Source organism: Artibeus jamaicensis, unplaced genomic scaffold (genome assembly GCF_021234435.1).
Source record: "Artibeus jamaicensis isolate MK-2021 breed Jamaican fruit bat unplaced genomic scaffold, CSHL_Jam_final contig_2259, whole genome shotgun sequence".
NCBI lineage: Eukaryota > Metazoa > Chordata > Mammalia > Chiroptera > Phyllostomidae > Artibeus > Artibeus jamaicensis.
In genome coordinates this window covers 4,740,949-4,764,701 of record NW_026521468.1, presented here as the reverse complement: position 1 = coordinate 4,764,701, position 23,753 = coordinate 4,740,949, and the positions used below count along the sequence as shown (strand labels likewise).

General features: G+C 52.5%; 1 protein-coding gene across 5 annotated transcripts; it reads left to right on the top strand.

Moving 5' to 3' along the window:
* Positions 1-7,485: 7,485 nt before the first annotated feature.
* LOC119065315 (CMRF35-like molecule 5) lies at positions 7,486-23,054 on the top strand. 5 transcript variants are annotated; one of them, XM_053661281.1, is made up of 5 exons: positions 7,486-7,613; positions 16,218-16,550; positions 19,081-19,413; positions 20,693-20,756; positions 22,348-23,054. In XM_053661281.1, exons 1-5 carry the CDS (start codon positions 7,574-7,576, stop codon positions 22,490-22,492), a joined length of 915 nt encoding a protein of 304 aa, XP_053517256.1. In that variant the 5' UTR covers positions 7,486-7,573; the 3' UTR covers positions 22,493-23,054. The 5 variants fall into 5 exon arrangements, with proteins under 5 accessions (XP_053517256.1, XP_053517255.1, XP_053517252.1 ...); XM_053661280.1 differs by having other exon boundaries at positions 20,651-20,756; XM_053661277.1 differs by having other exon boundaries at positions 20,648-20,756.
* Positions 23,055-23,753: the final 699 nt, after the last annotated feature.

The window sequence follows — 23,753 nt, the reverse complement described above, 5'->3', positions numbered from 1 at the left end:
GGGTCAACCCCCACCCCCACCAGGCTGACTGGATACAACAAAGGCAGGGGCTGCAGTGGAGAAGCTGCTGCATGGGGCCCCCCACACACAGCAGAGCAGGACTCACTTCAGTGGGGCTCTCGTGCCTACCGAGTCCACCCCTTTGGTGTGTCACTTGTGGAGGTGGTTGGGTGGTGCTCTGGCATGCTCTGAAGCTGGCCACCAGGTGCGCTTCTGTTCCTGGGACAGCCCAGCAGGTGCAGGCCAAGATCAGCCCCTGCCTGTGCACTTCCCAGCGATATTTGGCATAAGTTACAAAAAAATCCGCAGGTGGCTGCTAGTTGTGCTGGGCCTGGGTGCCCAGAAGAGTCCAGGTTGCAAACTGGGCCCAGCCGCTGTTTGCAGTGAGTGCCAGGCCTGGGCCACTGAGCAAGATGTACAGGGCATGCCAAGGTCAGATGCCGCTTGTTTGGGATTTATGAGCCTTTGAGAGATTTTAGGTAAGTCTCCAGCAGGAGCCCAGATCAGTGGTTTGTACAGAAAGCCCCTAGAAGCAGTTTGGATGGGCCCACGAGTTGGGTAGAGTCCCAGGGAATCAGCAGGGCAGGGAAATGGTATTAGCCAGGTTGATGGAGACTCAGATATGGTGCCCGCCTGTGCCTGCATCAGGCAGGATCTACCAAGGAACGATGCCTTCTGCCAACACTTGTGTCTGAAAGAAAGTCCAGATTCCCTTTCTTAAGCTGCCTCTACTTCCTGATCTCCCCAGCAGCTCGTCCCAGCTTTCAGAGCCTTCTACTCCCCCTCCTGGTGCTTGAGCCAGAAAGCCTGTCTTTTCTCTCCCCAACTGCTGAGCACTTCCTGTGGTTGGTCAGCACCCAGGACAAGCAGAGGACGGAAAAAGACAGGTAGATGCAATTGTTCTCCCTCCTGTCTTCACACCATGGTCCCCCTGGTCAGAAGGACCAGCTCCTTCTGAGTTCCAGCTGGAACTGGAGCTTCTGTACTGGGGCTTGCTGGGGGACGGGTGGGAGAAAGAGAAAAACACACACATGGAGAAAATTCGGGAACTCCCTTCCCTCTCCTTTCCAGTTTCCCTGCTCTGCTCATCCTGAGCTGTCTTGGTCCCTGCTGAGTGTGCAGTTTCAGGACATGGTCACAATATTCCTGTACGCACACAGTGGGGATATGAAAGGAGACAAACCAGAGAACTCAGAGCAGAATGGTCCTACTCCTGTGGTTGGCTTCTCTGGACTTCCTGCCACCATTCATTCAGCAGAGCCCTCAGACAGCGCTCCCCACATCTCATCTGGGCTCTGAGCTGTGGTCAGCACAGGTGATGCACAGAGGGCGCTGACCCTCTCACCTGGAACCAGAAGCCTGTGGTGTCAAACACAAGAGCAAAAAGCTGCCAACAGACTGGGCAGCCATGGATACAGGACTAGTTAACCACAGCAAAGCCACACAGTGGAACAAGAGGCAGCTGTTTAAAGAACAAAATACACACGTATGTAATGGCTTGGAAAGATTTCCCTGGTAAGACTTGAAAACTTTCCTTTGATGCATAAAATATGTATGTAAAGTCCACACACTAAAGTGCATGGTTCAGGAACTTTGTGCAAACAAAACACACTCATGGGAAGGGTCCCCAGATCAAGCAACAAATGTGACCATCCTGGGAGGCCCTCCATGTTTCTCCCCCTCCACCCCCAGCCTCGGCCCACGGAGCCACGGTGTTGGACAAGTTTCTTCTAGTCGCTGCTGACTCATTTGCCTGCCACCTCCTGTCCTCAGGCTGCCTGCATATGTTCTGGTGGTTCTGTGGCTTCATCTGAATGAATCACACAGCTGCACTCTTCTCTGTCTGGCTTTGTGGCCTAGTGATCATGTTTACGAGATTCGTTGATGATGCAGTGGTGTGGTTGTATATGTATGTGTGAGTTCATTCTGATGATGATATGTTATTGCAGTGTGTGAACACACCCAACATCCATTCTGCTGTTGACCCAGTGCATAGTGAGCCTGTGAACCTTTCAGCCTGAGCCTTTGGTGAACGTTCCTATTCCCTCCTTGGTAGCATTCAAAAGGGCCCTCATTTTCTTTATCAGAAAAAATCGTTCTGCATATCAGGTCAGGACCGAGTTTTAAGAGAAGCATGTCCTAGCTGGTGTGGCTCAGTGGATCGAGTGCCAGCCTGCAAATTAAAGGGTCCCAGTTCAATTCCCAGTCAGGGCACTTGCCTGGTTGCTGGCCAGGTCCCCAGTAGGGGGCATGCGAGAGAAAACCACACATTGATGATTCTATCTCCCTTCCTTCCCCTCTCTAAAGATAAATATATAAAATCTGTTGTTTAAAAAGAGATAAGCAAAACTTCAGCCAAGTTTAAATTTCTAGCCTCAGCAAGTACTTTGGAGCAAGTGTTTCCTGGGAGAGAAGAGGGAGGCACATCTGTGGATGCACTTGACCATTGACCCTTGACCCCGTTTCCCTGAGCCCTCTGGTCTGGGGAAGTGGCTCCATCCACTTGTCAGAGGACAGTGGCTTCCAAATTGATGACTACACAGGAGTCTGGATGAAGCAGGACCCTGCTCAGCCCCGAGGCTCTACTGCAGGACTCTGTTCCCACTGCTCCCCCTGACACCAGACCGATACTGAGATTAAGGGTCAGCTTGGCCCTCCTGGGGATGTGCTGGCCTAGGAAGGGAAGAGGAAACTAATATGTCCTGGTGGGAACCAGAAGAGTGAGCTTGGGGTGAGCCTCCAGGGGCCGGATCACGTGGTGGAATATAGCGCTGAGTGAGGAAGAGCTGGTCAGCACAGGGCTCTCAGCACCAAGCACCCGGTTCTCAGCACACTTGCAAAGCCCGGGACACTGGTAGTAGCGCATGCTGGGAGAGGGGGACCTAGAAGGTTGGAAGCCCCACGTTAACAGAAGCAAAGATGCCAGAAGGGCTGTGGCAGGGAGTGGAAGAGGGGTCGAGCCTGGAGAATTGAGGGAGCTGAAATGGAACTGTTATATTCGACCTGAAAACCCAGCACATGTGTATGACCCTTGGGACATCCTGGAGGCCACTCCATGTGTAATGAAAACAAGAAATGTGCTGGGTAGGGGGACGTGAGCATTGCCTTAGTCAGGCTGCATAGAGCCTTTCTGTCTGCTCTGGGTTCAAGGTAGGGGTGCCATCCCGTCCGTAGGATCCAGGGGTGGGTGGAATTCCAGAACAGCGGGGGCAGGTGGAGACACTTACCAACCTGGGGCAAGGTGAGCATCATCACAGACTAGGTAGCAAGTTCTGAGGGCACCGACCTTGGGGGCCAGCAGTGAGGACTATTAGAAGAAGAGGCAGGCTCAGGACCTGGACGCAAGAGACCTGGCTTGATAGTCGTATCCTTGGCTCTGGGAAACGAAGGAGAAGCGGACACCCCAGCAATGTGCACGGTTCGTGTTCCAGCCGTCTGGGCTGAGGGGTGACGTGACCACACTGGAGACGAGCATGTGGAGCCTCTGAAACCGGCCTCTGCTTCACCAGGAGAGTAAACCAGAAACACCAGTCCCATCTGCTGAGAACGCCAGGAATTAGCGCCACCCTCCCAGACCTGAAGGTCACAGGCTGGGGGTCCCAGCATATCTGCCCTTCCCTTGCCATGACAACAGGCTGCTGAGAACCTACCCAGGGAGCAGCCACAGGGCAGCCTCAGAGTCCACTGTGACGACTTTGGGGGAGTCAATGAACACAAACTGGTGTGTCATTCCGGCCCAGAAGGAGGAGTAGGCAGACACACTGTGCCTCCTCGCACAACCAAAAGAAGGGCAACGACACATTTAAACACAACCAGAACTGACAGAAAATGGAACTGTAGGGAAGTCTGACAACCAAGGAGTTCAAGAAGAGATGTTCATCCAGACTCATAGGAGGGGCAGAGATGGGCAGCCGAGTGGAGAGGACTCTCAGCAAGGCAGCGAGGCTGGGGGGACCTGGTTGAGGTGGCAGCGGGCAGACCAGGCAGTCCAACATTCACATACAGAGAATCCGGGAGGAAAAACCGGGAGGAACAAGAGAGACCACCCAACCCAGTGCCCCAGCTCGGGGAAATTAAGCCTCAAACCACTGATTGAAATCACCTGTGGGGTTGAGGCAGCAGCAGGAGAAACTCCCAGCCTCACAGGAGAGTTCAGTGGAGAGACCCACAGGGTCCTAGAAGGAATACAAATCCACCCACCTGGGAATCAGCACCAGAGGGCCTCAGTTTGCTTGTGGGAAGCAGAGAAAGTGACTGAAATTCAGCAGAGAGCGGAGCAAGCACCACTGTTCCCCCTCGGACCCCCTCGCCCTCACACAGCATCACAACACAGAGACCTGGGTTGCCCCATTCTGGTGAACATTTGGGGCTCCGCCCCTCACCTCCTAACAGGCAGGTCAAGAGAAAAATGTTAAAAGGCTCAAATGAAAGAACAGATTAAAGCTCCAGAAAAAATACGACTAAGTGATGAAGAGATAGCCAACCTATCAAATGCACAGTTCAAAACACTTGTAATCAGGATGCTCTCAGAGTTGGTTGAATTTGGTCACAAATTAGATGAAAAAATGAAGGTTACACTAAGTGAAATAAAAGAAAATGTGCAGGGAACCAATAGTGATGGGAAGGAAACTGGGACTCAGATCAACGGTGTGGACCAGAAGGAAGAAAGAAACAACCAAACAGAACAGAGTGAAGAAACAAGAATTAAAAAAAAACGAGGAGAGGCTTAGGAACCTCCAGGACATCTTTAAACGTCCCAACATCCGAATTATAGGGGTACCAGAGGGGAAGAGGAACAGCCACAAGTGGAGAACTTATTTGAACAAATAATAAAGGAGAACTTCCCCAATCTGGCAAAGGAAATAGACTTCCAGGAAGTGCAGGAAGCTCAGAGAGTCCCAAAGAAGTTGGACCCAAGGAGGAACACACCAAGGCACACCATCATTACATTAGCCAAGATTAAAATGAAGGAGAAAATCCTAGAAGCAGCAAGAGAAAAGGAGACAATCACCTACCAAAGTGTTCCCATCAGACTGTCAGCTGATTTCTCAAAAGAGACCTTACAGGCGAGAAGGGGCTGAAAAGAAGTATTCCAAGTCATGAAAGGCAAGGACCTACATCCAAGATTGCTCTATCCAGCAAAGCTTTCATTTAGAATGGAAGGGCAGATAAAGTGCTTCTCAGACAGGGTCAAGTTCAAGGAATTCATCCTCACCAAGCCCTTATTATATGAAATGTTAAAGGGACTTATCTAAGAAAAAGAAGATAAAAAACATGTAAAGTAAAATGACAGCAAACTCACAATCATTAACAACCACACCTAAACCAAAAACAAACTAAGCAAACAACTAGAGGAAGAACAGAACCACAGAAATGGAGATCACATGGAGGGTTATCAACAGGGGAGTGGGAGGAGGAGAAGGGGAGAAGAGGTACAGAGAACAAGTAGCATAGATGGTAGGTGGAAAATAGACAGGGGGAGGGCAAGAATAGTATAGGAAATGTAGAAACCAAAGAACTTATATGTACGACCCATGGACATGAACTAAAGGGGGGAATGTGGGTGGGAGGGGGTGTGCAGGATGTAGGGTTGTGAAGGGAGAGAAATGGGACAACTGTAATAGCATAATCAATAAAATATATTAAACACAAACAAAAATCCCCGTGGTGTGTCATGTGACCTGGCCAATGCCTCCTTTTCAATGCCCCCCGGGAAGGAGGAACACGGGCAGGCACAGTCCCATAGTCTGCAGCGCCATGCACTCTCTAGGTCCGGTCCCAGGACTGCTCCCTTCCCCTCCTCCGTCGCAGTGCAGTGTGAAGGCGCCTGTGCTGTCTGGATGCTGCTCAGAGCTTCGTTCGTCCACTGTGCTGGTGCTGCCCTATCCATGGACTTGGCAACGAGAGACAAGCAACTGCATGTGCCCTAGAGACTGGGTGCCAGGCCCGACCCAGATTCAGAGACCTGACGAGTCCCCAGTTTCAAGGTCCGTGGTCTGGCCCATGGCGGACATGACCTTCAAGGCAAAGGGCGAGTAACATATCTTGCATTTCGCAACGCCTGCTTCTAACTGACCTTTCAGTGAGAACTCAGGGTCAGCAGGTGTGGGTGAGAAGCGGGACCAGAAATGGAAAAGAGGTTGGAGCATTTCCCCAAACTCATGGGGGCTGGCGTGCCCCCCAAATGTCTGTGGGCAGGCTTCAACCAGAGAACAAAAGTCCAGGCGGTTCTTCAGGTCTGTGGAACAGGAAGGCCTGGCAGCGGGAGCTGGGGCTGGACACAGCTCCCGTCCTCTCCACTCCGGAGTTTGACAGGGCCTCTCTGCCCGCTCACCTGAAAACACAGCTAAGTCAAGAAGAGATGGAGGACTCTGCATGTTGACACAGTAAAGCACAAGCGTTGTGCACATTGATTTGCTCCCACTCGCTCAGAGAGCTCAGCCAGTGCTGTTGCGGGTCAGTTAAGACCAGATAACCAAGAAACGTCCGACACTGAGGAAGGCCTGTGATGCAGAGGAGAAGGAGCGAACCAAAGCAAACTAAGACAGAACGCACAGTCAAGAGATGTAATTCAGGGAACGGAAAAAGGTGAAAACGTCAGCAATCAGAGAACTAAAATAGGGGGCCTTTGCAAAAATATATCACCTCTAAAATAGTTCATCTGAGGGTTGGAGGAAAAAGCAAAAACACAAAACAGAAACCTCCTGAAGGCAGAACAAAATTCACAAATATGGAAAACATATTAAAACAGAGACACAAAGGATTCATTTGGAGAGAAAGTGGACAGGTGACAGAGAAGGAGAGAGGGGACCTTCTGAAGGAAGAGGGGGGAGGTGAGGGACAGTCACTGAGGGGTCATTGGAATAATCAGTTTCCATGCAAGCTGGTTTGCCAAGAGCCCACAGCCGGTGAAATACGCAAAGATTTGGTGGGAAAACCCATCTCAGACAAAATGAGAATGAAGGGAAAAGGCCATTTGTCTTTTATCGTGTCCCCACTTCAGGGTGGTCTCTGCTTGAGGGTGACCCACGACTGGGAGGAAGCTGTCCTGAGGGAGGGGCAGGGGACAGGGCAGGAAGGGGTCTGAGCCACCCTGCAGAGGGGCTGCCTGGAGGTGGGTTGGGGACGGGACTGCTCCTGCTGCCAGGCTGGGGGTCAGCCCTGAGCCCTGTGTCCTTCCCAAGTGCACACCCAGCGTGTCATCCTGGATCCCTGGGACCTGAGCCCTGAGCTCCTCTGTGTGGCCCCACCGCAGGTCCTGCCCCAGGTGCTGGCCCCACCTTCTCAGCTCCTCCCACTCCCGGGGGCAAGGGGAGCCCTGGCCAGGCCTGGACGATTGGCCTCATCCCAGTCATTGAAGACACATCAGGGGATACTTATAAATGATGACACTGCTTTTGTCCTAATTAATGAAATGAGGAAGTAACTGTGGAAAACCAAAAAGGGAAGTAGAGGAGAGAGAAAAAATAGAATGATTCAGACAAATCAAAAGCAGTTCCCCTCTGGACTCCGTTCAGTCCTGGAGGTCCCCAGCATTTGTCGGTCCCCAGGGAGGGAACTCGGAGCGGGGACCATGTGGCTGTTCCCACCTCTGCTCCTGCTCCTTGTCCCAGGTGAGTGGGGGCAGGGGGCGCTTTGGGAACTCGAATGACTGAGGTGGGAGAAGAAACCCAAGGGTCTGTCCAGGGGCAGTGAGGGCTCCCCCCCGCCCCCCCCTCATTGCCAGAGGCTTCACTACATCCCAGGGTGTGTCACTGAGGCTTGGTGGCCACTGTCATTTTTCATTGTGTTCGAAGTGTTGTTTCTCTTACAGTAAAGAAACATTTCTCTGAATCCTGACTCTTTCAAAGATGAGGAAAAGTTTTAGAAAGACCCAGAACACATATAATGAGAAAAGCTTTGCTCAATCGCACTGGCCTTCCCGTAAAGCGACAGTAGCCAGGGCAGCCTGTGTCTGCAGGAGAGACAAAGGGTCAGTGTGTCATAAAGGACAGTCCCTAAAGAACCTCCATATTTACTTTTTGACAAAAAATCAAAGTAATTCAATGGAAAATATGGGATTGTGTAATGTGGGTTCCACAGTTGGTGTCACCACTTTGGTCAATTTCAAAGGTGCCCCTGTGGGGGGCGGGGCTCACGATGGAACCACTGGGGCCATCAGAACCACCTGGGCCTTCCTCTGCACAGCCAGGTGCGAACAGTGCTCCAGCCAGGCCTCCGAGGTCACAGGCACAGGTCAGACCCTCCTGTGAACACGGGTCCTCTGCCGCTTCCTCCCCAGGAGACCAGTTTAGCACAGACGTGGGTGACAAGGGACATTGAGGAGACACAAGGATTTCTTGGCCACAGGAAGGGGACAGGTGATTTGTCAGAAGCTGTTACTGCTCAGTGTCCCCATTGTGTCTCTGAGACCTGGGTCTGTGCTCTTAGGGGACTTTGGAGGCGCCTGTGACGCAGTGGAAATCTGAAGGACAAAGGTCTGTCTCGAGGAAGGTGATTCCTCCCTGGACTCTGTGCCTGTCACTGGGCAGGTGGACTGACTGGGACTGTCACTGTGCAGGAGGCTGTGGCTCTGCCCTCAGTGTGGGGGTGGGGAAGGTGACAGGCACATGGGTTTGTGTTTTCCAGGCTCAGCAGCAGTCATCACGGCTCCAGAAGAAGTGACTGGCCCTGAGCGGGGCTCGCTGACCGTGCAGTGTCACTATGGCCCCGGGTGGGAGCCCTACGTGAAGTACTGGTGTCGAGGATCTGAGTGGAATCATTGTGACATTCTTGTTCGAACCACGGGATCAGAGTGGGAGGTGAAGGAGGACCGTGCGTCCATCAAGGACAATCAGACTAGCCTTACCTTCACCGTGACCCTGGAGAAGCTCAGGCGGGAGGATACAGACACTTACTGGTGTGGGATTGAGAAAAGTGGATCTGACCATGGGATCCCAGTTAAAGTGGCCGTTGGCTCAGGTAAGAGAGTGTGTGTGCGCGGCTTTGTGACTTCAGGGTCTGCTCTGTCCTGGTCCCCGAGGTCCCTGTCCAGGGACTGAGCTCACTCAGAGGGAACTGTCACAGAGGGTGGTTGAGTCCTGAGGTCTTTTGGGACTCACTCCTCACGTGGACTCAGGGGCAGGGAGTCTCTTAGGGTCTCTCTGGCTCCGGTGGCTCCTCCTGGACGGGCCAGGCCTCTCTGGGCAACTGAGTTCCTCTGCCCAGCTCCATACCTGACCTGTTGCCCAGAGAGATCACAGTGATGGCTCCCGGTTCAGCCCAGGGGCCATCGGGACCCTCCTTGGTGGGACCCAGAGATCCCAGTTCCTGCCACTGCTGTCCTGGGACCTCTGGTGTCCAGGTGTCCCTACGGTTTGTGGAATTTGGTGTTGGGGCTCATAGCCAGTGATTCCGTCCCTTGTTTCACATCTAATCTCAGGGGCAAAGAGGCGCAGCCCCATGGGGGAGCCATGGCCAACCCTTGGGTCTAGAAAGGCCTCTGAGTCAAAGGGCTATTACATTCTATCAGATCCTTTTTTCTGTGCCTATTCCAGTGAACACATGATCATTCTTTTTTTTATGTTATTGATGTGGTATACTCATCACACTTTTGATTTTTTAGAGGTCAAACAATTTTGTGTTCTTGGCATTAGCAGGACTTGGAGATAATTCCTTATGCTCCTTATATGTCCCTGAGTTCATCTTGCTGAGGTTTTGTGTCAGACATTTGTGTTCATGCTCATGGGCAATGTCTGTCCATAACATTTCTTTCCTTCCCCACCCTGGTCCGGTTGGGCACTGAACTGATGCTACCCTCACTCACTGAGCTTGGGGTAGCCTCTTATTTTTCTGCTTCAGAATTTTTTGTATGATAAACATTCCTTCCTTAAATGTTTAGGAAACTCTTTGTTTAAAAGTATATTTTATTGATTATGCTATTACAGTTGTCCCATTTTTTCCTTCCCTTTATTCCCCCTGCCCTTCATCCCCCTCCCACCAGCATTCCCTCACCCTAGTTCATGTCCATGGGTCGTACATAGACGTTCTTTGGCTTCCCATTTCCTATCTACTACATTTACTGTTCTTAACCTCCTTCTGTCTATTTTGTGCCCACCATTGATGCTACTTATTCCTGTACCTTTTCCCCCATTCTCTCCCTCCCCCTCCCCACTGATAACCCTCCATGTAATCTCCATTTCTGTGGTTCTGTTCCTGTTCTAGTTGTTTGCTTAGTTTGTCTTTCTTTTTTTTTTCTTTTTTTAGGTTCAATTGTTGACAGTTGTGAATTTGTTCTTCTTTTACTGTTTTTAATTTTCGTCTTCTTTTTTTTTTTTTAGATAAGTCCATTTAACATTTCATATAATAAGGACTTGGGGAATGTGAACTCCATTAACTTGACCTTATCTGGGAAGCACTTTATCTGCCCTTCCATTCTAAATGAAAGCTTTGCTGGATAGAGCAATCTTGGATGTAGGTCCTTGCCTCTCATGGCTGCCAATACTTCTTTCCAGCCCCTTCCCACCCATACGGTTTCTTTTGAGAAATCAGCTGACAGTCTGACGGGAACTCCTTTGTAGGTAACTATCTCCTTATCTCTTGCTGCTTCTAGGATTCTCTCCTTCATTTTAATCTTGGGTAATGTTATTATGATGTGCCTTGGTGTGTTCCTCCTTGGGTTCAACTTCTTTGGGACTCTCTGAGCTTCTTGGACTTCCTAGAAGTCTATTTTCTTTGCCAGATTGAGGAAGTTCTTGTTCATTATTTTTTGAAATAAATTTTCATTTTCTTGCTCTTCCTCTTTTCCTTCTGGCATGCCTGTGAATCAGCTGTTGGAACGTTTAAAGTTGTCCCAGTGGTTCCTAAGCCTCTACTAATTTTTTTTGAATTCTTGTTTCTTCATTCTGTTCTGGTTGAGTGTTTATTTTTCTTTCTGCTTCAAATCGTTGATTTGAGTCCCAGTTTCCATCCTTTCACTCTTTATATTTTCACCCTGTATATTTTCCTTTATTTCACTTTGCATAGCCTTCACTTTTTCCTCTATTTTGCAACCATACTCAACTATTTGTGTGAGCATCCTGACGACCAGTGTTTGAACTCTGCATGAGATAGGTTGGCTATCTCTTTGTTGTTTAGTTGTTTTCTGGAGTCTTGCTCTATTCTTTCATTAGGGGCATATATATTTTTTGTCTCTGTGCGACTTTTACATTGTTAGGGGTGGAGTCTTAGGTATTTACCAGGGTAGGACAACCGCATCGCTGCTTTTTTGGTCCTGTATATGAGGGAGGGGTCTGAGAGGGAAAACTGTCAGCATGTCACTTGCTTGACTCTTGTCCTGCTTTCAGTCACTTTCCCCTGATACCCACGAGCAAATTGGGCCCTTATGGTGCTTATTCCCACATGGGTGGGTTTGTGGGCATTCTAGGACCCTGTGGGTCTCTCCAACGAACTCTCTTGTGAGGCTGGGAGTTTCTCCCCAGGTTTCCACTCTTGGTTTATCTGCAGCAAGTGTGGGACCTCCCGGTCCTCCAGCTGCCACCTTGCCATGTGTCCCCTCCACCCAGCTGCTGGTCTCTGCTTCTCCTATCAGTCTGGATTCATGTTTCTTCTTTAGTTCTTTGCTTGTTGGATCTGCATACAGCTCGATTTTCTGGAAGTTCTCTTGTTATTTGTTTCTAAAATTGTCGTTCTTCTTTTGGTTGTGTGAGGAGGCACAGTGTGTCTACCTATGCCTCCACCTTGGCCAGAAGCCAGGGAACTATTAAAGCCGTATAGACGTGGCAATTTCTTTTGGGGAGGACTTTAATAGTAGATTTGGTTCAATTAGATAGTTGAGAGATTATTTGTGTTTTCTATTTCTTTTTGTGCTAATTCTAGTATATTATTTTTCTAGGAATTTGTTATTCCATCTTAATTTCAACTACATTGACATAAACTTGTTTCCATATCCTTTTATTATCTTTTCCTCTTATTATATTATCTTCCTTTGTCTTTTTAATACATATGCAAGGTGTGGTGAAAGGGGGTGGTGTCCCCCTTTCATTCCCATTATTGGGTGTTTGGAGCTTGTTTCTTTCTATCATGAGCATCTAGCCGGGGCATTAAAAAGAAAAGAGCAGTTGCTGGCTTTGTGGACCTTCTGTATCGTGCATCTCATTTCCTGTTCCATTCGTTTTTGCTCTTTCCTTCATCGGCTCCTTCCCTCTCCTCTCTCCTGGACCAGTGGTCGCGCAGTGCCGCTACGGCTGGCGGTGGGAGGCGCATGTGCAGCGGTGGTGTGAGGGCGCCGAGGGGAGCGGCTGCACGGTCTTCGTCCAGAGCCCCGGACCAGCGCCCAAGGGGAAGAGGAGTGCGGTGTACATCAGTCGGGAGGAGGGCGTGTTCACTGTGGCCCTGCATGGCTAAAGACCAGCCCAAGAGAAAAACATGTTTCTCTGAGTCACCGCCCAGGTGTTCTGCAGTGGGACCACCCTGCTCACACCCAGAGGCGGGCCATTCAGCTGAAGACGTGAACTAAGGATTCCTGCCCTGACACCCTGCTTTGCTTTTGCCAGGGCACCTTTTAAAATCACCACTGGGAGGTGAACCCGGGAAGAGCTAATGACCTTTGCCCCCACCACCATATAAGTACCAGGTGCTTGCCGTCCTGCTCCGTCTCCTGCTCCCTGTGACCTGGGACCGAGGACTGCCCTTGGCCTGGCTAATTGCCACCTCCCTGTCACCTCCTTCCCAGATCTGCAATAAATCTTGTGACTGCCTCCTCTGTGTGCGTGTGTTGAATGCTGCCTTCAATCACCATGACCTTGTGAGCTTCACTTTTCCGAGGACGGAGGTGGGATATGGAGGGAGCTCCCGGCTGCTCTGAGCGGCTGGTTTGCAGCCGTCGTTCAGCAGGGCCTGAGCAACACGTCCAGCCTGTGTGCTTCCCGGCTCGCCGTGGGGGAGCTCGGGCACGACGCTGCGGACGACTGCTGGTGTGGGACCGAGGGCCGGAGCTGACCCTCGGGTCCACATTAGTGACCACGGGTCCAGGCAGAGCTCTTCCCTCGTGCACCATGTGGCCGTGGTGCTGGGGGAGGGAGGTCTCAGGGCCCCTGTCTCTCTTCCTAAAACAGTGTGCCCGATACCCTGTGTTTAAAAGGGAGGGAGAGTGTGAGTGTGCTTGAATGTGTGAGAACAAAAGGAGGTGACTGTTCTAGCTCCTCAGAGAAGGACAGACTGGCTTGGGTGCTTCAGAGAGACCGAGGCAGGGAGGAGGCTGTCCAGAGGGAGAGGCAGGGGACAGGGCGGGAGGGGGTCTGAGCTGCCCTGCAGAGGGGCTGTCTGGAGGCAAGTTGGGGACGGGACTGCTCCTGCTGCCAGGCTGGGGGTCAGCCCTGAGCCCTGTGTCCTTCCCAAGTGCACACCCAGCGTGTCTCCCTGGCTCCCTGGGACCTGAGCCCTGAGCTCCTCTGTGTGGCCCCACCGCAGGTCCTGCCCAGGGTGCTGGCCCCACCTTCTCAGCTCCTCCCACTCCCGGGGGCAAGCAGAGCCCTGGCCAGGCCTGGACACTTTGCTTCATCCCAGTCATTGAGACGCATCCCTCATACACTTGTCAATGATGTCATTGCTTCTCGGGAACTTAGTGAAACTAGGAAGGAACTGAAGACAACAAATACAGGAAGTAGGTGAGAAAGACAAAAAACAACGATTTAGACAAAGCAAAGGCAGTGCGCCTCTGGGCTCCGTTCAAGTCCCTGGAAGACATTGGCATTTGGTGATCCCCAGGGAGAGAACGCGGCACCAGGACCATGTGGCTGCTCCCAGCTCTGCTCCTGCTGCTCCTCCCAGGTGAGTGGGGCGGGGCTGGAGGGAGGAGCATGACTGAGGCTGGGCGGACACAGAGAGGGTCAGTCCTGGGGAAGGGACAGGTCCAGTCCAGCGTCCAGACACTTTCAGTGAAATGGAAACCAGTGTCTGCTGACTCCCCAGAGCTCTGTCAGGTGGGAAAGGAGCAGAAGCACCCCTGTCAGGACAGCGTCCTTCCCCCTGGCTCTGCCCCCCCCCCCACACACACACACACAGGGGGAGGGACCAACAAGCGAGTCCAACCCTGGGGACCTTTAGGAGCTCAGAAGCTGGGGCTCCAGCTCAGACCCTCTCAGGGAGGGGGGCTCAGGAACTTGGGCTGTTTCAGAGCCTTCTCAGCTGGTGGTGACTTGTAGCGAGAGCTGAGTCCCCCTTCCCTAAAGCACTCAAGGGGACAGGCAGCAAAGCCAGGGTGACAGGCTCTCTGGACTGTCACTCCACCCGGCTGACCTGCCTGCCTGAGTCTCTGTTTGGGACAAAGAAAGACGGGACCGTTGTCAGTGTGGTCAGTGTGATATTGGAGGTGCATGGAGTGGTGCCACAGGGAACAAGACCAGAGGTGAGAAGCTGCCTATTCTGGGCCAATGGTCAGCCATGGGCACAGCTTGTACTTGATGCTCAGAGGCCCAGGTCTAGGGGGCAGGGCCACTTGGCTGCCCAGCTCTGCTGCTTCCCATCCCCCAGGTGAGCGCCCCAGGAACCAGAACCTCAGTGCTCGGGGCTGGTTCCCTGGGTCCCCCTGGGCCACCCAGAGACTCTCCCCATCTCCAGGCCTTAAACTCACTCACATCTGCAGAGTCCCTGCTGCCATGTGAGGGCCGTGTTCACAGAGTGGGGACGGGCGTGGTGTCTACACAGACTGCTGTGCTGTTCAAGCTCCATCCCCAATTTCTATTTGTAGTGCTTTCTCTTTCTATTTAGTCAAAAGTTTTAAACATTTCCATTCTAACCGTTTTCTTCTCTCACTGGTCATGTAAGAGGAGTGTGTTTTCACCTGGGAACATGTGTGAACTTTTCAGCTCTTGGTTTCTGCCTCAGCTGAACTGGACTCAGAGACACACGCAGGGGTTTCATCTCGGAGTTTTTAGGGACCCGCTTCTGCCGGGTCTCGCGATGCTCAGCGTCTGCCCCTGTCCTCTGTGCTTTAAAAAATGTTGGAGCTGCCGGACACCCGCTTCCCATGCACTTCCTTCCGGCTTCCTCCCAAACATGTGAGGGGGAAACAAAAATCCCCAGAACTGATTCATAAACAACTGGGTGTTGGTCCTTACATGTTAAAACTCAGTCACTGTCGAAGCCCTCTCTATCTGAAGTGATGTACCTGTCCAGGTGTTTTTCCCACTCAAAATGTTTTTGAACTTGGCAATTCTTGAGGCTTTTTGTGTTACAGCCATTTTCTGTTTCACCTCTTCTGCATTGACAAAACAGTTACCTTTGAGGATATTTTTCATCTGGAAAACAAAAAAAAGGCCCTCGGGGGTAAGATTGAGTAAATAGGGAGAGTGAGCACAAAGGTCAGTCCATGTTTGGATAGAAATTGCTGAGAGCTTTGCAGGTTCAGACTGGTGTGCATGTAAATCACCCGCCATGAAATGGGCAAACATGTGGAGAGAATATTCAAAAAGCAAAAACTCACCGAAGCTGGACCCAGCCTCTCACCAGGATGCCAGCTGGCACACTGATCCAGATGGGTTCCTAGAACACTCACCTAGTGGGTGGAGCCTGTATTTTCCAAGGGGCTGGAGAAGACACAAGAGGTCCTAGCCCAGGTGTTTTTATCTTACACTGAAGTTGAAGACCATTGGATGCAGACAATGAAAATGTGTGACATCGGCTCCACAGTTGGTGTCACCACTTTGGTCACTTTCAAAGGTGCTCCTGCAGGGGGTGGGACTCAGGATGAAACCACTGGGACCTTCAGAACCACCTGGGCCTTCCTCTGCACAGCCAGGTGCGGCCAGTGCTCCAGCCAGACCTCTGAGGTCATGGGCACAGGTCAGACCCTCCTGTGGACACGGGTCCTCTGCTGCTTCCTCCCCAGGAGACCAGTTCAACACAGACGTGGGTGACAAAAGACATTGAGGAGACACAAAGGTTTCTTGGCCACATGGGAGGGGGAGGGGTGACTTGTCAGAAGCTGTCAGTGCTCAGTGTCCCTATTGTGTCTCTGAGACCTGGGGCTGTGCTCTTAGGGGACTTTGGAGGCGGCTGTGACGCAGTGGAAATCTGAAGGACAAAGGTCTGTCTCCAGGAAGGTGATTCCTCCCTGGACTCTGTGCCTGTCACTGGGCAGGTGGACTGACTGGGGCCGTCACTGTGCAGGAGGCTGTGGCTCTGCCCTCAGTGTGGGGGTGGGGAAGGTGACAGGCACATGGGTTTGTGTTTTCCAGGCTCAGCAGCTGTCATCACGGGTCCAGAAGAAGTGAGAGGCCCTGAGCAGGGCTCACTGACTGTTCAGTGTCGCTATGTCCCCGGGTGGGAGCCCTACGTGAAGTACTGGTGTCGAGGAACTTATTTCCGTAACTGCAGGATTCTTGTTAGAACCAGTGGATCAGAGCAGGAGGTGAAGAAGGACCGTGTGTCCATCAGGGACAATCAGACCAGCCTCACCTTCACCGTGACCATGGAGAAGCTGAGGCCGGAGGATGCAGGCACTTACTGGTGTGGGACTGAGAAAAATGAATCTGACCTTGGGGTCCCAGTTAATGTGACTATTGGCCAAGGTAAGAGCGTGTTTGTATGTGGCTGTGTGACTTCAGGGCCTGGTCTTTTCTGGTCCCTGAGGTTCATGTCCAGGAACTGAGCTCACTCAGAGGGAACTGTCTTGAGAGGGTGGTTGAGTCCTCAGGTCTCATGGGACCCACATGTCACCTGGGCTTGGAGTGGCAGAGCATCTCTTAATGGCTCTTGAGGTGAGGGACTGTCACTCAGGAGGTGGTTAGAGTGAACACCAGCTCCAGCTCAGACCCTCTCAGGGAGGGGGGCTCAGGAACCTGGGCTGTTTCAGAGCCTCCTCAGCTGGTGGTAACTTGTAGCCACAGCTGAGTCCCCTTCCCTAAAGCACTCAGAGTACTGGGAGGGGACAGGCAGCAAAGCCAGGGTGACAGGCTCTCTGGACTGTCACTCCACCCGGCTGACCTGCCTGCCTGAGTTTCTGTTTGGGACAAAGAAAGACGGGACCGTTGTCAGTGTGGTCAGTGTGATATTGGAGGTGCATGGAGTGGTGCCACAGGGAACAAGACCAGAGGTGAGAAGCTGCCTATTCTGGGCCAATGGTCAGCCATGGGCACAGCTTGTACTTGATGCTCAGAGGCCCAGGTCTAGGGGGCAGGGCCACTTGGCTGCCCAGCTCTGCTGCTTCCCATCCCCCAGGTGAGCGCCCCAGGAACCAGAACCTTAGTGCTCGGGGCTGGTTCCCTGGGTCCCCCTGGGCCACCCAGAGACTCTCCCCATCTCCAGGCCTTAAACTCACATCTGCAGAGTCCCTGCTGCTGTGTGAGGGCCGTGTTCACAGAGTGGGGACGGGCGTGGTGTCTGCACAGACTGCTGTGCTGTTCAAGCTCCATCCCCAATTTCTATTTGTAGTACTTCCTCTTTCTATTTAGTCAAAAGTTTTAAACGTTTCCATTCTAACCGTTTTCTTCTCTCACTGGTCATGTAAGAGGAGTGTGTTTTCACCTGGGAACATGTGTGAACGTTTCAGCTCTTGGTTCTGCCTCAGCTGAACTGGACTCAGAGACACACGCAGGGGTTTCATCTCGGAGTTTTTAGGGACCCGCTTCTGCCGGGTCTCGCGATGCTCAGCGTCTGCCCCTGTCCTCTGTGCTTTAAAAAATGTTGGAGCTGCCGGACACCCGCTTCCCATGCACTTCCTTCCGGCTTCCTCCCAAACGTGTGACGGGGAAACAAAAATCCTCAGAACTGATTTATAAACAACTGTGTATTTATTGTCTAATAAATACATGTTTAAACTTCCGTCTCCTTCCAAATTCTCTCCATCTGATGCAATACCCCCATTGAGAAATTTTCCCACTGCTCAAAACATTTTTGAAATTGTCAGTTTGAGGCTTTTTTGGTGTTACAGCCATTTTTCTGTTTATCCTCTTTCACATCAATCAAGTATACACCGATTATGAAATGGGCAAACATGTTGAAAGAGTCTTCAAAAAACATTCACTGGTGCTGAACGCAGCCTCTCACAACAACACCAGCTGGCAGATGGGCTCCTAGGAAACTCTCCTAGTGGGGGAGCTGTGCTCTACAAGGGGCCTGCCCTCCAGAAGATAATTCAGGTTGTTTTGGGTGCCACCTCACACACTACAGCATCCACACCTACTGGTCTTTGGCAGCAGATCAATCATCAGAGTCTATCATTTCTGTGAACAGTCTGCCTGTGGTTCATAAGCTTAAAGGATTTTTGGTGAAAGTTGCATTTAATTTATTTCCTTTGCTCTGGGTGCCTTCATGAAAAAGGTCACATGGAAAATACTGGGAGGGCTGGTGTCCTTGTAGTTTGTTTGTTTGAAGAGAGGAGGTAATAAGGCTTGTCAGTTTTCTCATTTTTTTAACTCTTGCTTGACTTTTTTAATTAAATTTAAGAAAAATCTTACAAGACACAGAGGTCCTAGCCCAGGTGTTTTTATCTTACACTGAAGTTGATGACCATTCGATGGAGGAAATGGGATCGTGTGACATGGGTTCCACAGTTGGTGTCACCACTTTGGTCACTTTCAAAGGTGCCCTTGTGGAGGGCGGGGCTCACAATGGCACCACTGGGGCCTTCAGAACCACCTGGGCCTTCCTCTGCACAGCCAGGTGTAGCGGGTGCCCTAGCCCTGCCTCCAAGGTCAAAGGCACAGGTTAGACCCTCCTGTGGACACGGGTCCTCTGCCGCTTCCTCCCCAGGAGACAAGTTTAACACAGATGTGGGTGACAAGGGACATTGAGGAGGCACAAGGATTTCTTGGCCACAGGGAGGGGGACAGGTGATTTGTCAGTAGCTGTCAGTGCTCAGTGTCCACATCGTGTCTCTGAGACCTGGGGCTGTGCTCTTGGGGGATTTTGGAGGTGGCTGTGACTCAGTGGAAATCTGAAGGACAAAGGTCTGTCTCGAGGAAGGTGATTCCTCCCTGGACTCTGTGCCTGTCACTGGGCAGGTGGACTGACTGGGGCCGTAACTGTGCAGGAGGCTGTGGCTCTGCCCTCAGTGTGGGGGTGGGGAAGGTGACAGGCACATGGGTTTGTGTTTTCCAGGCTCAGCAGCTGTCATCACGGGTCCAGAAGAAGCGAGTGGCCCTGCGCGGGGCTCACTGACTGTTCAGTGTCGCTATGTCCCCAGGTGGGAGCCCTACGTGAAGTACTGGTGTCGAGGAGCTCATTTCAGTAACTGCAGGTTCCTTGTTAGAACCAGTAGATCAGAGCAGGAGGTGAAGAAGGACCGTGTGTCCATCAGGGACAATCAGACCAGCCGCACCTTCACCGTGACCATGGAGAAGCTGAGGCGGGAGGATGCAGACACTTACTGGTGTGGGATTGAGAAAAGTGGATATGACCATGGGATCCCAGTTAAAGTGGCCATTTTCCCAGGTAAGAGAGTATGTGTGGGTGGCTGTGCGACTTCAGGGCCTGCTCTGTCCTGGTCCCCAAGGTCCCTGTTCAGGAACGGTGCTCACTCAGAAGGAACTGTCACAGAGGGTGGTTGAGTCCTGAGTCTTGGGACTCACTGCTCACGTGCACTCGGAGGGCAGGGAGTCTCTTAGGGTCTCTCTGGCTCCGGTGGCTCCTCCAGGGCCGGGCCAGGCCTTTCTGGGCAACTGAGTTTCTCCGCCCACCTCTGTCCCTGACCTGTTGCCCAGAGAGATCACAGTGATGGTCCCTGATTCAACCTGGGGGCCATCGGGACCCTCCTTGGTGGGACCCAGAGATCCCAGTTCCTGCCACTGCTGTCCTGGGACCTCTGGTGTCCAGGTGTCCCTGCGGTTTGCGGAGTTTGGAGTCCGGGCTCATAGGTGCCGATCCTGTTCCTTGTTCCACAGTTGGGGTGCTGTGGCCCAGTTCCTGAGGTCTGCAGAGGTCTCCACAGTCAAAGAATTATATCCCGGTTGCCTGTATTTTATTCACGAGCTGTGTATGCACCTGGGCTTAAGACAGTGTCTCCCCGTCCTAGAGGCTGACTCCTCTGAGAGTATCTTGGTTTGAACCAGTTTATCTTTTGGGCTCTGCTTCTGCTGACCCTCGGACAGCCAGTTCCAGCTCACAGGTCACTGCTGGTGGCAGCCGGGGGACACACTCCAGAGAGTCCCCACCACACTGGAACCTTGGGGGGGCTGTTAAAGGTGCAGAGTGTGGCACATTGGTTGTGTTGTAGATTCCTGACCCTGTGTCTGAGCAGGAACTATTTTAGTTGTAGAAACGTAATAACTTGTCTGATGTAAGGGATAATCCTGAATGTGGTGATTCTGTTAAGGGCTGGTCCCGACCTTAGAGTCTCTTGGGTACGTTACCCCCAAGGCAGCCCTGCTTCTGCCCCTGTACATACTGGGTGAACCAGATGGGGGGGGCTTTGGCCAAAGTTGTGTGCCACGCAGCACATCGTCTTTGACCTTGCCCAGACTCCCCACCTTCCGAGGCCCTGAGTCTGCCAGAGGCCGAGGAGATATGGGCGGTCCAGGCTACAGGCCCCTTCCCATGGCCCTGCTCCTGAGTCCTCAGCCAGGGCAGTGCCCACGCCTCCCAGGCTGATGGCCATATGCAGGGCTGTGGGGGTGCAGGGGGTGGGGTGGGCCAGCAGAGTGGAATGTCACCTGTTCTGTGTGTCAAGCAGCCACTACAGTGTCGACCACCCCCACCACCACCATGTCCACAGTGCCAGTCACCACAGAAGCCTCTACAAGCTCCCCGACTGTGAGCGGCCTCCACCCTGAAGGCAGGTAAGTCAGCTCAGATGCTGCTGTTCCCTGTGGCCCGCTTGTCCCAAACTTCTCCAGTGTGGGGACTATTTGTAGCCCCTGTCCCAGCCAGGATGCAGGGGCCCCTGCCACCTGCTCTCAGGCACCACAGGGTCAGTGGTGACCCCCCTCCCGGGCCTGCCCCCTGCAGCTCAGGGCATTGGAAGGTTGTTCTCACTCATCCCTCCCACTGCACTGAGTGAAGTCCTGAGTTACCAGCCCTGTGCTGAGTCTGGTCACATGGACGTGGAGTGACCCCTGTGGAGCTGAGAGTGTGGGACATGGACGAGCAGGTGGTCACGACAGTGAACAGGCTGGGCTGGGGGGGCTGAGAGGTCATGGAGCCACAAGAGTGGCTCTCGGTCCAAATTCTGGGAGCACAGGGAGGGCCTGGGAAGTCCTGTCTCCCCAGTTACTGCTGTGGCAGCAATGGTGACAGTGACCGTCCCCCTTGTCTCCAGAGCACCCGGCAGCTCTCACAGGGCTTTCTTGTCCATTGTCCTGTTCAACCTTTGACCTGCCGACGACCCCTCCTGAGGAGGAGGGGCAGAAATGCACGTTCCCATTTCACAGAGGGAGACACTGAGCCTGGCTCCTGCTTCCCAGCGCCCTGCCCAGCCCTGCAGCTCGGGGCTCTCTGGGCGCTGAGGGGCCCCTTTCCTCCCCTGCCCACCCTCCCCCGCCCTCTGGGCTTTGCGTCTGCACCTGCTGCTGGCCTTCCCACCCAGTCCCTGTGGGACCTCCCCTGTCCCTCCACCCGGGACCCCTCTGTCCCCTCTCCCCTTTGCCTTCTGTTTTGACTGTTGCTTTTTCTTGACCTGGTTTTAATACACAAAAGCAAGAAGTTTTTCATTTCGTAAATTAAAATCAGATGTAAGTACCAGCTGGGGTCTTTGATCAGCGTTGGGTGGGTAACTCATTCATTTCCGGAGTGGATAACTGTTGAGCACCCCCATGTCTGTCACCGATTTAGGGAACACAGGGGATGGAGGGGGAAGAAAACAATCAGGTGCCTGCCCTCCAGGCACTTACAATGGAGAGATGATTAATGTGCCACAGATTTAGTTAACTAACTGATAGAGGAGTATATTGTGTAAAATTCAGTGAACAGTGATGAATGAGAGACACTTCCTGCTTCAGTCAGCTCGGGGACCATGACACAGCACCTCAGTCTGGATGGTGTGAATAGCTGATGTTCTCTGTGACAATTCTGGAGCCAGCCATGTCTGTATCCCTGTGTCGCAGGGCTGGCTTCTCCCGAGGCCTCTGTCCTGGGCTTGGGGACAGCCGTCTTCTCCTGGTGTCCTCCCATGGTTTCCCCTTGTGTGAGTCTGTGTCCTAACTCCTTCCTCCTCTTCTAAGGACCCCCATCATTCCCCTCCCCCCTAGTGGAGCATGCAAGGGTGAGAATAATAAGGATGAGGGAAGAGAGTTGGGACAGGTCAAGGCCAATGTCAGCCTGGGGACCCGGGCCTGCCCTCACATGAATCATTGGAACCCACAACCTGGGAGAGGCTGAACTGGGAAGAGGGTCCTGGGAGGCAGCTCACTCCTGTCATCGTGTCCCCTGCAGGTCCCTGCTCAGCAGCGTCCACTTCCTGCTCCTGGTCTTCCTGAAGGTGCCCCTGTTCCTGAGCATGCTGGGGGCCGTCCTCTGGGTGAACAGGCCTCAGGGGTGCTCTGTGGGAGGTGGGCGGGCCCATTCTGAGAACCAGTAGCCCCCATGGCCATTGATGTCTTGTGTGAATGAAAGAGCCTCAAGCAGAAGTAAAGACCTTCTGCTATGAAGTGACTGGTCAGCAGGGCCATGTTTCTAGAGGCAGCGTGGCCCTGCCTGAGGACACAGGACCCGAGTCCCTGGGCACCCAGAGCTGTGAAGCTGGGCCTCTGGGCCTGGCTCTGGTGTCTCAAGGCCTTGGGTGCCAGGTCTGACCTCAGCCCTGAGAGCCCCTGCCCGGTGTGGACTGACTCTGGGTCGGATGGGGTTCAGGGCTCCCGCCCACATGGGGTCACAATTCCTGATCCACGAATAGCAAAATGAAACCAGTCACCGATGATGTGCCCCCCAGCAGTGAGGGTCTGAAAGCTCGGTGAGCAGACGACTGTGGAATCCTTATCCTGCTGCTTTTTGCCACTTGTGAGGGAGGATGCTCAGGTTCCCGCTCCACCCTTCACCTGCTGGACGTGCACCTGCGATCTCAAAACAGATTTCCCCTCACATCCTCTTTTGGTTTCCACATCCTACTTGTCAACATATGTAAATGTTCTCACTTCTTTCGAGAGTATTCGTGTGGTTGCCAGTGTCGTTTTGGGGTCCCAGGGATACCCAGGTATTTTTGGGGACTGTGGCATGGTCCGTCAGTCAGACTCTGGAGCTAGGACAGACCTAGCAGCTGTGAGCCCATGAGACAGCGGGAGCGACGGCGGCAAGGGGAGACCTTGGCCATGGGGGACCCCGCTCACCCTGCTCAGGCCTCGACACCCAGGTCAAGCTGCCCTCACCTGGACGCCCTCTGCACTGTGCTTGGGCCCTGAGTGCCCCTGGGAGCATGTTTTGTTTTGTTATTTTTAATCAGCACATTTTAACAACCTGTGTCCTCCGTGCTGCCCAAGATGAGAACTTGGCATTGCGCCCTCTGCCCAGGCTTGTCTTCCCAGAACCGATTCTGTCGTGCTTTTGCATTGATGGCGCTGATGGTCTCTTCTGTAAATACGTCCCACGGTAGTGCAGCCTCTTTTTTACTTTTAAATAGAGTCGCCATCCATCATAGCTTTTTTTTTTTTCATTATTTGATTTATTTCATTGTTGGCGAAATTTCAACATGATGTTGTTTTTCTGTTTTCCGGGGGCTCGCAGGTGCCATACTTCACATGCTCTTGCGTATGTAAGAGTGTTCGTTGCCAAAACCAACAATCCTGGGTGTAAAACTCCCAGAATGCCCCGTCTTTTCTGGGACCGGGTGGCTCTTCCTTCATGTC